The sequence below is a fragment of the Balaenoptera musculus genome, chromosome 16, assembly GCF_009873245.2.
Source record: "Balaenoptera musculus isolate JJ_BM4_2016_0621 chromosome 16, mBalMus1.pri.v3, whole genome shotgun sequence".
Taxonomy (NCBI): Eukaryota; Metazoa; Chordata; class Mammalia; order Artiodactyla; family Balaenopteridae; genus Balaenoptera; species Balaenoptera musculus.
In genome coordinates this window covers 48836323-48849630 of record NC_045800.1, presented here as the reverse complement: position 1 = coordinate 48849630, position 13308 = coordinate 48836323, and the positions used below count along the sequence as shown (strand labels likewise).

The 13308-nt window shown below is 36.5% G+C and overlaps 1 protein-coding gene across 4 annotated transcripts in view; it reads left to right on the top strand.

Moving 5' to 3' along the window:
• Window positions 1–10156, top strand: part of MAPK8 (mitogen-activated protein kinase 8) — a 114912-nt gene extending 104756 nt beyond the window's left edge. For 3 of the 4 annotated variants that reach the window (XM_036829731.1, XM_036829732.1, XM_036829734.1), the window contains 2 exons: window positions 1154–1231; window positions 5627–8081. In XM_036829731.1, the coding sequence (XP_036685626.1) occupies window positions 1154–1231; window positions 5627–5772 (224 nt within the window). In that variant the 3' untranslated portion in view covers window positions 5773–8081. Of the gene's footprint in view, window positions 1–1153; window positions 1232–5621 lie in introns of all 4 variants that reach the window. The other variant, XM_036829733.1, reaches the window with a different exon arrangement.
• The last annotated feature ends 3152 nt before the right edge of the window (window positions 10157–13308 follow it).

The window sequence follows — 13308 nt, the reverse complement described above, 5'->3', positions numbered from 1 at the left end:
TCCTCCTATCCGGAATGCTTATCATTCCTTTTTGTTTCTTTAAAGAAAAGCATCTCCCATTCTTTCCTCTATCAAGACTTCCTATTTTTCTTCCCCAGCCCAAGTAGGTTACCATCGCAAGCAAACTTAGGTGTCTCCAGCTCTTGTTCATCCCAACATATCCACTTGTTTTACCTTATTATCAACATAAATGTTGCCATACCCTGTGATCAGAAATCATTTATTGAAAGTTTAATGTAAAGAATTACAGACTCCTTGAAATTCTGTGCAACATTTTTTGTTTATATATTTTTCTCAGAAGAGGGTTCATTGCTTTTATGCAATTTTCAAAGGATTTTATGACCCAGAGAAGATGATGAATAATGGCAATGTTAGCATCCACCAGAAGGTTCTTCTTAAGTCGGCATTCAGACTCATAAGGCACATCACCCTTGACATCAGGATCATGTAGAAGACATATAGGGCAGGAGGCACACTGCAGGGCAGGATCTGGTGTTACTCTTCAGTTGGAGTAGTCCTCCCAGCAGTCCACCCACTGTCCAGAAGCCTAGTTAAGGAACAAGATTCTAATGAAGAAATCTTCTTGACAGTCATAGCATGCCATGCTTCAACTCAGAAGGAGTTAAAGTATAGTTACCTGATTCTTTTCCTTTAATAAAAATATATTTATATTCTATTCTGATTAAAGAAGGTTCCACATACTTTTGCATATAAATCTTTTAACAGATATCATGGTAAGTACCTACAGTGTACCAGGTACTATGCCAGGGCTCAGGAAATAGAAGTTAAAGACAAATTTGATTCAAGCCCTCACTGAGAGAATTAAATTAGCATTTGCTGTACAGAATGATATGGTATAGTACAAAGTGCTGGTGGAGTAAAAAAGATAAAGCTTCTAACCCCAGCTCTATATTAATCCAACTTTCGGAATATTACAGCAGAGACTTTGCTTCTTTCAATATAATTCATGATTGAGGATCAAGAAATTGTTATTAACACCTTTGAATCTTAGGCTGACACTTCTGGACCCTCTGCCATTGCAGGAACACCATTCGAAGTACTTAATGTGTGTAAAAATTTTTTACTTAAAACATACATATCTTGGGAGATTGCCTCTCAGACTTTGAAAAGTTTTTGTTCACCTCTTTTTCAGAATTGATATACAAAGAAGTTATGGACTTGGAGGAGAGAACCAAGAATGGAGTTATACGGGGGCAACCCTCTCCTTTAGGTTGGTTACAATATAAGCTTAGTTAAGATTACAGTTTACTTCTTGTGTTGTAATCTTCAGTGGCCTGAAACCTTCAGTTTTTTCCATATTTAGTACCATTAGTATTCAAAGTTTATTAAGTATAAGGAATACAGTTTCTGTGGTAAATCTGAAAGCACTGGTACACTGTTCTATCAGTATATTGTACTAGTATATCAGTAACTGACTTCATGAAATGCATATCTTTTTCTTTGATACTGACATCCCATTGAAGAACAGAAATTTAAAACATTTTGTTGTTGTTGTTGGCATTGTTATCTTTAAAGAAGAAATTTCTCACAATTCAATATATTTACCTTTCTGTGATTTAACAATCCTTACTTTGGGTAAATAAACTAAAACTTCATGGCAAAATTCTGTACGGGATACCAATTTTGTACATGATACCTCCTTCTCATTTTGAATTTTTGATTTGTTTAAGGCAGTAACATTAAAACTGCTGTCAGAAGGTATTCTAGCTCTTAAGAACATTGGTTTGCAGGATTTAAACATTTTCTTTTATCATAAGCTCATCTTATATTAAATTTTAGTACTTGTAAAAGCATAAAGAATTTAAAGGAAAAGTTAAATGACAGGTAACATGTACATATTAAGTACATACTACATGACAGACACTGATAGTTTTTGTACTTTGTTTCATTCAGCCCCCCCAGAACCCTGAGGAAGGGGTTGTTGTGCACATTTTACAGATGAGGAAACAAGTTTAGAAAAATTAAATGATACAAGACTATAAATCTTTTGTGTAGAAAAGCAATACTTGAAGCCATGTTTATCAGTAACTTCAGAGGCATGGTTTTTCCAGCATCCCATATGGCTGGCAACAGAGAATAGGGCAGTTTTAGGGAAGAGATTAAATTTGAGCTGAACATTGAAGGCTGAGTAATGTTTCAACAGGTAGGTCTTGAATTTGCGTGAAACTATGCCATTTTAATCCTTCTAAAATTCTATACATTCTAAGAAAAAAATTGGATATCGTATTTAGCATCAATGAAGTAAGATTTATAGGTATATAGTTTTAGGTGCCCATTTTGTTGTACTATGAACATATATTTGTTTAAATAATTTTTGTAGCTTCCTGTGACATTTTTGGTTATATTTTGAGTTCTTTTAATTCTTTGTTTTTTAAACCTTGATCAAGAATGCAGTCTTCCAAATTTTAATATAGATCCTCTTGAAAACATAACTTGGTTTCAACAGCTTTTTACCTACAATTAGCTGTAACAAAAGCTATCTTATAAATGCTTTAATAACTAAGTTAGTTAATTAGCTTTGTATTGATATACAGTAGTCATATAAGTGAATTGTTCATGATGGAGGCTTGAATGGAATTTGAAAAGTCCATTATTAGGGAGAGTTTTATACTTTAGCATACTGTCCTAGTGAATGGCACATCCTAAGTGTCAAATGTTTGAGTAAACTTAATAATCTCATGAGATAGATAGAGCAGTTGTATTTGTTCTTAATTTATAAGTGAAAAATTTGAATCCTAGACAACACTTGACTATGGTTACAAAACAAGTCAGTGGAAAGGACAGGACTGCAAGTTTCTAGACATTTTCTGGATTCTCAGTTATAGCTGGCAAAGAAGAGTGTTAGTAAATTAATCTGTTATAAAAATATTCAGTTCTTGATTATATGCAAAAATAGAAGATACAGTATTTGATGACTCAAAATATCAGATAATCACAATACCATTTCGACTTGATTTTAAAAAGTAAATATTTTTCCTTCTGGATTGCCTCTTATCTTTGTTTTGGTTTGGCTAATACTAAAATGAGTTTGCATGCCTTTGAGTGTGTAGAGTCACTGAGAGGGAAATGACCCAGACACCTGAAATTAAAGATTTTTCCATATTATTGCTGTTCAGATATTGAGAATTTACTATTGACTTGGCCCAAAAGCTTGTTTGGGTTTTTCTGTACCATTCGGGAAAACCCAAATGAACTTTTTGGCCAACCCAATATATTACTTTAAAGGTCAGAAGTAAACAAGTTTTTTTTTCCTTAGGTATTTGATTTTCAGATTAAAAAGTTAACTGTTTAATTATGATGCATTTAAAACTAATACAACATTGTAAAGCAATTATACTCCAATAAAGATGTTTAAATAAAAGTAAAATCAATTCAAGTGAAAAAAAAATTATTAGATTAAAAAATTTGGATGAAATAAAATTTGGATAAAGAAGTAGAGGCATGAAAAAGTATATAGAACGCTTTTATGATCTGAATGTTTCAGTACAGGTCTTTGAAGCTAGCCATAGTATTGTATACTCTTTAGTCAGAAAAGGTGCATTCTATAGTGTACCAATTGAACTTTTAAAAGTTTAGTATCTTCATTTTACTCTGGCTGGGAGCCTAATGGGTTCTTGGGTCTAGAAGGTTATCATATTTCTCCTTTTCCTCTCTTCTATTAGGCCTGAAGTACCCAGTCTGCTTTTCTTTCCCAGTGCACCTCCCATCACCTGCTCTATCCCTTGTGGTTCCATTCCTTTCTGTTTCCCAGTCCCTGCCCCACTGCCCTAAAGATTTGCCTATTCCCAATCCCTAGCTATTTCATTGTTAGATTTGAAGACAAGCTCTCAGAGGACCTTTCATATTTAAGTGTTTTTATTGCTTGTCATTGGACACAAAGGAGGGATAATTTCAAACAATGAGGTGCTGGGTTCTGGAACAGTGGTTTTCAACCTGCTTAGTTTTAACATCATTGGGTCCCTGAAACTCACCCCTATTCTTATTGCTCAGTTTGAAAACCATTGGTTTTTATTCCATGAATGTGTTCTTAGGAACTTTTGTATAACTTGCGTTATTTAATATACTCAAATTTGGAATGACTCTTATTTAGTGATCATGTAGTTCAAAAGCACTTACCTCGTGCATGAATCACCTTTAACTTTTCCCCACCCCACAGTGTCATTCCCTTCCCTTCCTGACCCAGCCCCCTTGAGAGGGTTTTTCTATAGGTTAAGTATTCCTGTTGCTTTTTAAAATCCAGGAAATGCTTGTTAGGCTATACTTTTGGTAAAGGAAACAGTCTCCCCCTACTTTCATGTTTAATAAGTCCATATTTGCATTTACCAAGTACTTATTAGAACTGAAATAACAAGACCTGAGTTTACCTAACTGGTGCACTTGTGTCGCTTGGCAAGTCATGTAACCAAATGGGGCAGTTGAACTAAGGATCCTTTGAATTAAAATGATTTTAATCTTCGTCTTGGCTTTTGCTTTAAAACAAGATGTACCAGAAGGATTGTTTGGACTTTACAGTGAGAAGATATCATAGAGCATTTTTTATTAGGGTAGTTTTTTTTAAAATTTATTTTATTGAAGTATAGTTGATTTACAATATTACATTAGTTTCTGGTGTACAGCAAAGTGATTCAGTTATACATATATACAATAGTTTGCATCTGCTAATCCCAAACTCCCAATCCATCCCTCCCCCACCACCCCCTCCTGCTTGGCAACCACACGTCTGTTCTCTATGTAAGTCTGTTTCTGTTTCATAGATAAGTTCATTTGTGTCATATTTTAGATTCCACATATAAGTGATATCATATGTTATTTGTCTTTCTCTTTCAGACTTACTTCACTTAGTATGGTAATCTCTAGGTCCATCCATGTTGCTGCAAATGGCATTATTTTGTTATTTTTTATGGCTGAGTATTCCATTGTATATATATACCACATCTTCTTTATCCATTCATCTGTCGTTGGACATATAGGTTGCTTCCATGTCTTGGCTGTTTAAATAGCGCTTCAGTGAACATTGGGGTATATGTATCTTTTCAAAGTATAGTTTTTGTCTGGATATATGCCCAAGAGTGGGATTGCTGGATCATATGGCAATTCTCTTTTTAGTTTTTTGAGGAACCTCCATACTGTTTTCCACAGTGGCTGCACCAATTTACATTTATTAGGGAAGTAGTTTTTAACTGTTTGAGTCATACATTCCTTTGAGATCGTCTCTCCAACAAAATGCAATGCAGACAGTTTTGCATGTATTATTAAGTGTTATTCACACACAGTCTGAAGCCAATTCATGAGTCTTGCCATAGGACCATTTCTAAATATGGCTTGGACTTAACAATTCTTGTCCTGAACTGAAAATGAAAAACAAATTAGTAGAAAGGACAGGACTCCAGGTTTCCAGACATTTTCAGAATTCTTACCTCGTAGCTAGCAGTGAAAAGTGTTTGTAAGTGAGTGTTGTGTTGAATATCACTTGTGATTATTTTTAGTGAGCCTTTTAAAACCAAAAGAAAAATTATTGACCACTGGAGGTAGTCAGTACAGTACAAGTAGCTCGGTCTGCAACTCTGTCTGCAACTGATTTGCTGTTTTGTTTCTCATAGCACAGGTGCAGCAGTGATCAATGGCTCTCAGCATCCATCGTCATCATCGTCTGTCAATGATGTGTCTTCAATGTCAACAGATCCGACTTTGGCCTCGGATACAGACAGCAGTCTAGAAGCATCAGCTGGACCTCTGGGCTGCTGTAGATGACTACTTGGGCCTTGTGGGGGTGGGAGGGATGGGGAGTTGTTTAGTCATTGATAGAACTACTTTGAAAACAATTCAGTGGTCTTATTTTTGAGTGATTTTTCAAAAACGTAGAATTCATTTTGTAGTAAAGTAGTTTTTTTTAAAATTTCAAGTGATGTAATTTAAAACTTAAGTTGTGTTTTAAAACAGCAACAAAACTGTATTTTTGCTGTAATTAACTGTATAATGTAAACCTAATTATTTTATCATGGTTTAAAATTTTTGCATATTTGCTTTATCTTATGCTGCTGATTTTTTTTTTTTACTGAATTTGTAAGATTTTGTTTATCAAAGCAACTATTATGTGGTGACTTGCCTATATCATGAATTATTTAAGATTTTTATAGTTTTTTTTATTAGAATTTATTTCAAATGTTTTGTTCATGATGCTATCCTTTAGGGTTATGTGCTTATCAATGAAATAACCCCAGAGGAGTGAGGGAAAATAACCTGTAGCCAGTTATATTCAGGAATAACTACTGTAAATGATGAACGTGTTAAAAAAAACCTCCAATATTTGCTACTTGCCAATTCTAATTTAGTTACAACAATTGGTAATTAATCCTACATGAATTTTGGCGAAATCCCCATCATCTAAATGGTAGAATAACTCAGAGCATGTCTTTGAAGATGTTGGGCATCTACCACCACCCTCCTATCCCCCATCCCACCCACCAAAAGTAAAGTAAGAGAATATGGTGTTTTCTGCAAATTTGTGGCATGCTCAAAGCTTATGATCACATAAAGTCAAGAGGATACTTCATGAATAATACATTTCAATGCAAATAAACAGATGGTTCACCTTTACTAGCTATGAGCCTGTTTTTGTATACACTGAGTTAATCTACTCAGGCTGTAGGTCCCAGCAATGATCTAGAGTCTGGTCTTTCTCTTTCCTGCAGCCTCGGGCCCTTGGACCTATTTGGTTTCTTGTTAGAGTGTCAGTCAGTTGAGCACCAGTTCTCAGGGTGTTTCTGGCCATTTGATTCTACCTGTGGCATAATCATATTTATACTAGCTGTTGGGAGGTTCCAAAGCCTACTTAGATTTCTGTAGGTGATGTATAAAATGAGCAATATACCGTTCATCTGAAAATAGTAGCACACAGCCATATATAGGATATCATTTTCTAAGGACTGTTTCTTCACATTGAGCAGAGCAGGCATAATTGGTGGTTATTTAGTCTGAGTCTTTCATTTTTTTATACCTGATTTTCAATAAAACACACAATGTGGATGTTGAACAGTGTAAGAATGGTGCTGCTCCTGACAGTTGTATGTTAACTGTTTACATTTTATATCTGCAGAATTATTTCTCTATAACTGAATTTTTCTTAAGTAAAATGTCATTGAAGTCTCATTATCTCTGAAATATGTTGTCTGTAATGCCCCAGGCACTTTTTGTTATTTTTGGAACAAGAGGGATTTCATGTAATGAACTGGAAATGCATACTTAAGTAAGTGAAAGGTTCTAGGCAGAAAGCCCAATGGAATTAATGACCAGCAGGAGCAAGAACTGGTGCGGCTCAGCGTGCAGCGTCTGAAAGTCCACTTGGCATGTTATTCATATATTCAGTGCAAAATTCGTTTTGAGTAAGGTATTTTAGGTCATTGTTAATGTGCAATATTTAGGATTAAAATACATTAATAGCCATTTTATATGCTTTGAAATAGTAAGTTTGTCTTTGATGGTTTAAAGTGATGATTTCTAGCCTCTTTTGAAGTTGGCAGCCTTTTTATTAATCCCTTTTCTACTGATATGACAGGGTGCATTAATTAGGCAAATTAAAGTTTTAAGACTATAACACCTCTTGAATTGTAGAAACAGGATTGGATTTACAGTTTCAGAAGAAATTTGAGCATGAGTGTGTTCCTAGTTTTTATTAGTTTGACAGTTAACTAGCTTTATTTCTATAGGATAGATTATTTCACTATTGCACTTTAACAACTGACATGCTCTCAGAAGATTCCCTTATTTTCTGTTTCCTTGCTGATAAACCATCTCTTGATACAGATTTTGGTTAAGCAAGGAAAACCAAGTGTTGTTACAGTATTGTTTGTTGTAAATGCCAGCTCCCACTTGCCAACCAGCATGTTTCAGTTGATCAGAGAAAATCAACTCTTACTAGTCATGTAGACTAAAATACTTGTTATATCCTGAAAACAAAGTCTAAGTGTTGCACGTCCTGGGTTTTTTAAAATGCAATAGCTAAATACAACCTTCCCTCTTCTCTTGACTGTATTAAATTAAAAATGTGCTAGTTCTTTTTATTTTACTTTTGAACCTTTAAAACATCTTAAACTTTTTTTTTTTAAGAAATTACAAATAAGATTTCTGTCAAGCAGTACTTATGTAAAGCCACTTTGCTTATCTTATAACTTTGTTTTTTCAACTTTATATACTTAATATACCCATGGTCTTACTGTCAGAAAATTACTTTGACCAAGATATATTATTTAACTTTATAGGTTAGGAAAGAGACAGTAATTCTTTCTACATATTTCTTCCTGGTTACTGTTTACCCTCTAATGTAAATTGACCATTTGTTAAATGATTGTGTTGTTGGGATTGCTTAATTATAATAGACATAAACAAAGCATCTCAACTCTTTCATACTGTTTGCTGAACAGTTCTCATTTTGTTACACACCCTCGGCTGCTGATTGTTCCTGGTATGCACTCTTCCAGGTTGGTAAAGGTACAGTGCATTCACACCAGACTTCCTAAGAGAAATGCCAGCCTCTTAAGTGAAAGGCTACCATACAAACCCCTTAACAATATCAAGAAGCTTGATTATATGTAAAGCAGCAGACTTTCCCGTAAGCCCTTTCATTATTTTGTTCCATGCTAATCCTGCTGTGTTGTCTAAAAAGGTAAAGGTGAAGAGGACATGGATGATCTGATAGTGAAATCAGCAGCAGGCAAGTGAAGCCGTTTGGGGTTACAGATAAGACTTGGTATACACTATCGGCCAGTATGTGCTACACTATGAAGATGTAACTACTCATTGTTGCCTAGGCACAAGCCTGTACAACATTTTGAGGTAAAAACATAGTCTATTTTCAAAAATACTGTTGTAGTTTGTTTGTGAGTGTTGTTCATTAGTCACACATTAGCTGTAGAGTGAATGCATGACGCCCCATGACCCCAGTAAACTCTTACCGGTAGAAAAACCAAACACTACTGTTCTGTCATTAGCAGCCCTCTTAAATGTTGCCTCTGGATCCTTTACATTTTAGTATACATTGTGTTTCTACTGATCTCTCTTAGGTTTTTCCCGAATCAGAGGAAACTAATTTTTCCCTAATAGCAAGAAAGATGAAGATGTATAAGGGCATTGAAGCAGAAGTGTGTAGTTTGGGGTACGATTAGAAAACTGGTAAGGAAAACAAAAGTCCTAATTAATTTCAAACTAACTGCTCTTAGTTAAGTGCTCTTAAGGAGAGTCTAGTAAGAGTAACATATTCTGGCCATTTCTAATTTAGATTCTCTTTGTTACTGAAACTTCTGAGAAATACTACCTGTGGATTAGTTTTGCACAATGTTCTTTTCTCACAATAACTTACAAATTAAACTAGGTTTTTATTGAACTACCTCACACTAATTTTCTATGCTTTCCCAAGTAAGCGGTTGCCCTTACTGTTAGATCTTCACTGAGTGAATTATAAATGTGTGTTAAATACTTTATAGCCAGTGTCGACACAATACCAGTAAGTATGTAAAATATATACCTTGCATCAGTAAGAGAGACTCACCTGTAAAATCTTTCACTGTGTATCTTGGAGTATGGTGTTAGATGTGCTCGTTGGACATAATTACTGTCTGTTTTTGTAAGTAGAAACCTGCTCGTGATATCAGTCCATTCTTTACATTTTACAAAAGGAATAAATCTTAGTAAATTTTACGAAGAAATAAATTACTTTTGTAGGCCCGATATTTGGTATATTTTTGAGAAGCTCTTAATCTTTTAGCCGAATGATGAAGTTAAACTGAACTAGCTGTCTACCTGGACTGTGACATCTGTTTTCTCATTATAGTTTATCCTGTTCAACAGGTTTTGAAACCTGAAACCCAAATATGATAATTGACATTGGCTTTTCTCCCTGTATGATGCCATTCCTTCTTCATTTCCTCTCCCTTCCCTGTGTTCCATTCCCTCCCCTCTCCCCTCCTCTAGACAAAACAAATGGGGCACCTTGTAGGGAATGCTGAGATAATTATTGTGGTTTTTAATCATTCATGCCCTAGTCATTAAACATGCACCATTGGAATGTAAACAATGTTATCTAGTATGTTAATTGGTTATAATATTTTAAATAAAAAAGAAAAAAGTGATATGAAAATTATGAAATTAAGAGTTTTTCATTGAAAAAATATAAATTTTTGATAAAAAGTTTTTCTGGGCAATTTGAAGATTTCCTATGGATTGGGATCAAAGGGGTACTAGGGCAGGTCTCTTAGATTTGGATTTTATACAAACTGTGAAGAGGCTAAACTATCACCCTGGTTTTCTCGTTTACCTACTCTTGCTTTTCTGGTGTTTGAACTTGCTAGAGAAACATTACTTTAAAAAGGGAATTTGCTTCAATGCCCTTAACCTAGTTCTTGGTAACCATGTGAGAGAGCAGCCATCATGGCCGCTTGGCAAGAATGAGTATTTTAAAAGGATCTGTTTCAAAACAAACCGGGGATTTCAGCTCTGAGTGCATTTCCAGCTTTGCCATGCAGGTGTTCTCTTTGCCTACACTGGGCAGGCTGCTATGTGGGTGCCAGGGTCTCTCGCTGCATATGCCCAGTCTCTATATGGTGACACTCCTCCATCTTGCTCAACTCTTGCTGCAGATAACGCTCATATCCATGAGGGTCACACCCCCCTCGCCTGCATTCACGCTTCCCTGCTCTGAGGAAAGGATGGCCTGGGCCAAGTTTCTACCTGACCACTGCTGCTCCAGCTGATGTGATTGCCAACCTGGTGCTCTCTGCCTCATCACAGTCAAGGAAGAGGCCTCCAGTGACAGACTGGGTGGCAAGAGCAGACATCCGTGTTGAGTGTTGAGTTAATTTAATTTCCACCCAGCCATAATACCCTAGTGACACCAAATAAAATGGAGTAAGTAATGCATTCTTGTTAATTGAGGTACTACATTTATTTTACTATTGCTTCTCAAAAGGTCCATTGACTTTATGTGAATGAAAATTGATTTGTACTGATTTTGTGGTTTGAAATTTTTTTTTTACCTTTTATAGCTAATACACCAATATGTCTTGGGACTTCATTTGAAACTAAAACATAACTTCAAATATGCTCTGTAAAGTTAGACTTCTAACATATTTCATTTACAACATCCTGTTGTCTCTTTCCCTGCTTTGGTAGTTAGTAATATATTTCATTTAATTCTGTCAATTAATGTGTGCATATATGTCTAAGACCCTATGTTAGAAGCTGGAAGTGAGGAGTGCTCTAAAATGGATGACAGAGTCTAGTCAGCCTGATTGAAGTAAGTGCCGTGTGAGGAGCGAAGACCATGCTGAAGGGACACAGGGAAGGACTGATTAGAGGAAATGAGGATTTCGCAGAGGAGGCATATTTTTAAAGGCATTTTTGGAGAGGAAGGGTATTCCCAGGTAAAGGGAAAGGCAAGGAGTGAGGAATGGCCTGGCGGGGTGTGAATGTAAAGAGAGAATGTGATGGGAGATAAGACTGAAAAGTTGAAGATCAGAATTGAAACGTTTTGAAGGAATTGTCATTTTAAAGGCAGTAGGAACTACTAGTTTGCGAGAAAGAGGAGTTCATATGATCAGACCTTTGTTTTACGAGGGTCACTGACAGTGGGAGCAGGTCTGGTTAGACGAGGCATGGAGATTGGTGACTGGGAAGCCAAAGATACTTTGTGCATATTGAGAATGGAAAATTGGGGACTCAGATTGCCACAACATAAGTGAAGTTGCCAAGATTAGCATTTGGGGACAGTTGGTCAGCACACAAGAGGTTGTGCAGGGAAAATATATTCAGTGTATTTTACAGTTTGTACATCACAGTTCATGACAGAACACACTTCAGGTATGGCGTCAGCTTGCCACTTGGTATTTCAGGAGTGGAAGGAAAGGAAAGATTGCTCCCTAACTGCCTGTAGACCTCTCCAGTCTTGTAGTCCCTTCCCTTGTGAGGTCTGCGTCATCCCCTTGTGTGGTCTGTGCACCATTTTCACTAGTGTCAATTCTGTGGACAGAGGGAAAACATAGGGGATTCCTGTTGGATGTAACGTAAGTAAGACTGTTAGAGTTACCCGGACAGGTGGGGGCATAGTTGTGATTGCTAAGGATTGAGTGAGTAGTGAAGCAATAGTAAAAAATGTACTTTCAAAAAGTTGGCAGGAAATATAAAGAATCATGACAATGTCTTGAGAGAACAGGGTTAGGGGTAGACTGAGGGGTCAGAACACGTTAAAAGGGAGAATTTAAAAGCACATGTGCCTTGATGAGACAAGGTCCTGGAGAGGGTGGGAACTACTGAATCCTATGGATCCAGACTAGCCTGAGTTCCAGATGGAGAGGGTGGGTAACCTTGGACAAGTTTCAGCTTTGCTGAGCCTGGTGCTGCTTCATCTGTCTCAGGATGGGAGAGAGTCTGTCACAGGGCTGCTGAAATGATTGACTTCGTGTACTTTTATCAACATAATTAGTGTAAAGCAAATATAATTGTTGACTTTAGCCTTGGAAAGGAATAGAAATGGTTTAAGATAATGGAGAAATGTTGCAGAGAAAGGGAGGAATTTTGTGTGGTCCCCCATCTGAGAACTTATATACATGCTGACCCTCAAGTCATCCTGTTCATCCCTAGTAGTCCCAGTTTTCATGTGGTTGGTAAGAATAATTCTCACTTGAGAGACATGCCTCAAAATCAGTATTGAGGGTTGTTGCTGTTGTTTTTTCTGAGAGGTAGAATTAAACATTGTTTTGATTCTATTTCATATATCATTCCCGCCATTCAGCTCATTCCAGCTGAAACTCCTCCATGGCATATACTTTACATCTTTGTGCACATTACTCCCGCCATTTGCCCATTTGAAATCCTCATTGCTGAAGGCCCACGTTTGATAATTTCTCCTCTGATAAACTTTCTCTGCAAGGACTTTTTCTTTCATGTCCCCATTGCATGTTTCCTTTAATTTATTCGTTCATGCACTCCCCGTTTTGTTCCACAGAGAATGCAAGACAACAACGTGCTGTATGTCTTTTCCTGTTGTTCTGTGAGGGCATCCTGTGTGCTAATCTTCTACTGATGCTTCGCCTTGGAATCCCTTGGATGGAAGAGCCTGTCTTACTCCTAGATCACGATGACTGGGAAGTAGGCATTCAATCAATATTGGTCTGGGTAAGCTAATGACTAGGACCAACTTCTGTACTGTTTCTGTCCTCTGAAATCCAGTATTCACTGCCTTCAAAATCTGGCATAAGGAAACTGCATACAGCACTATGAAATTACTGTGGTAATGTG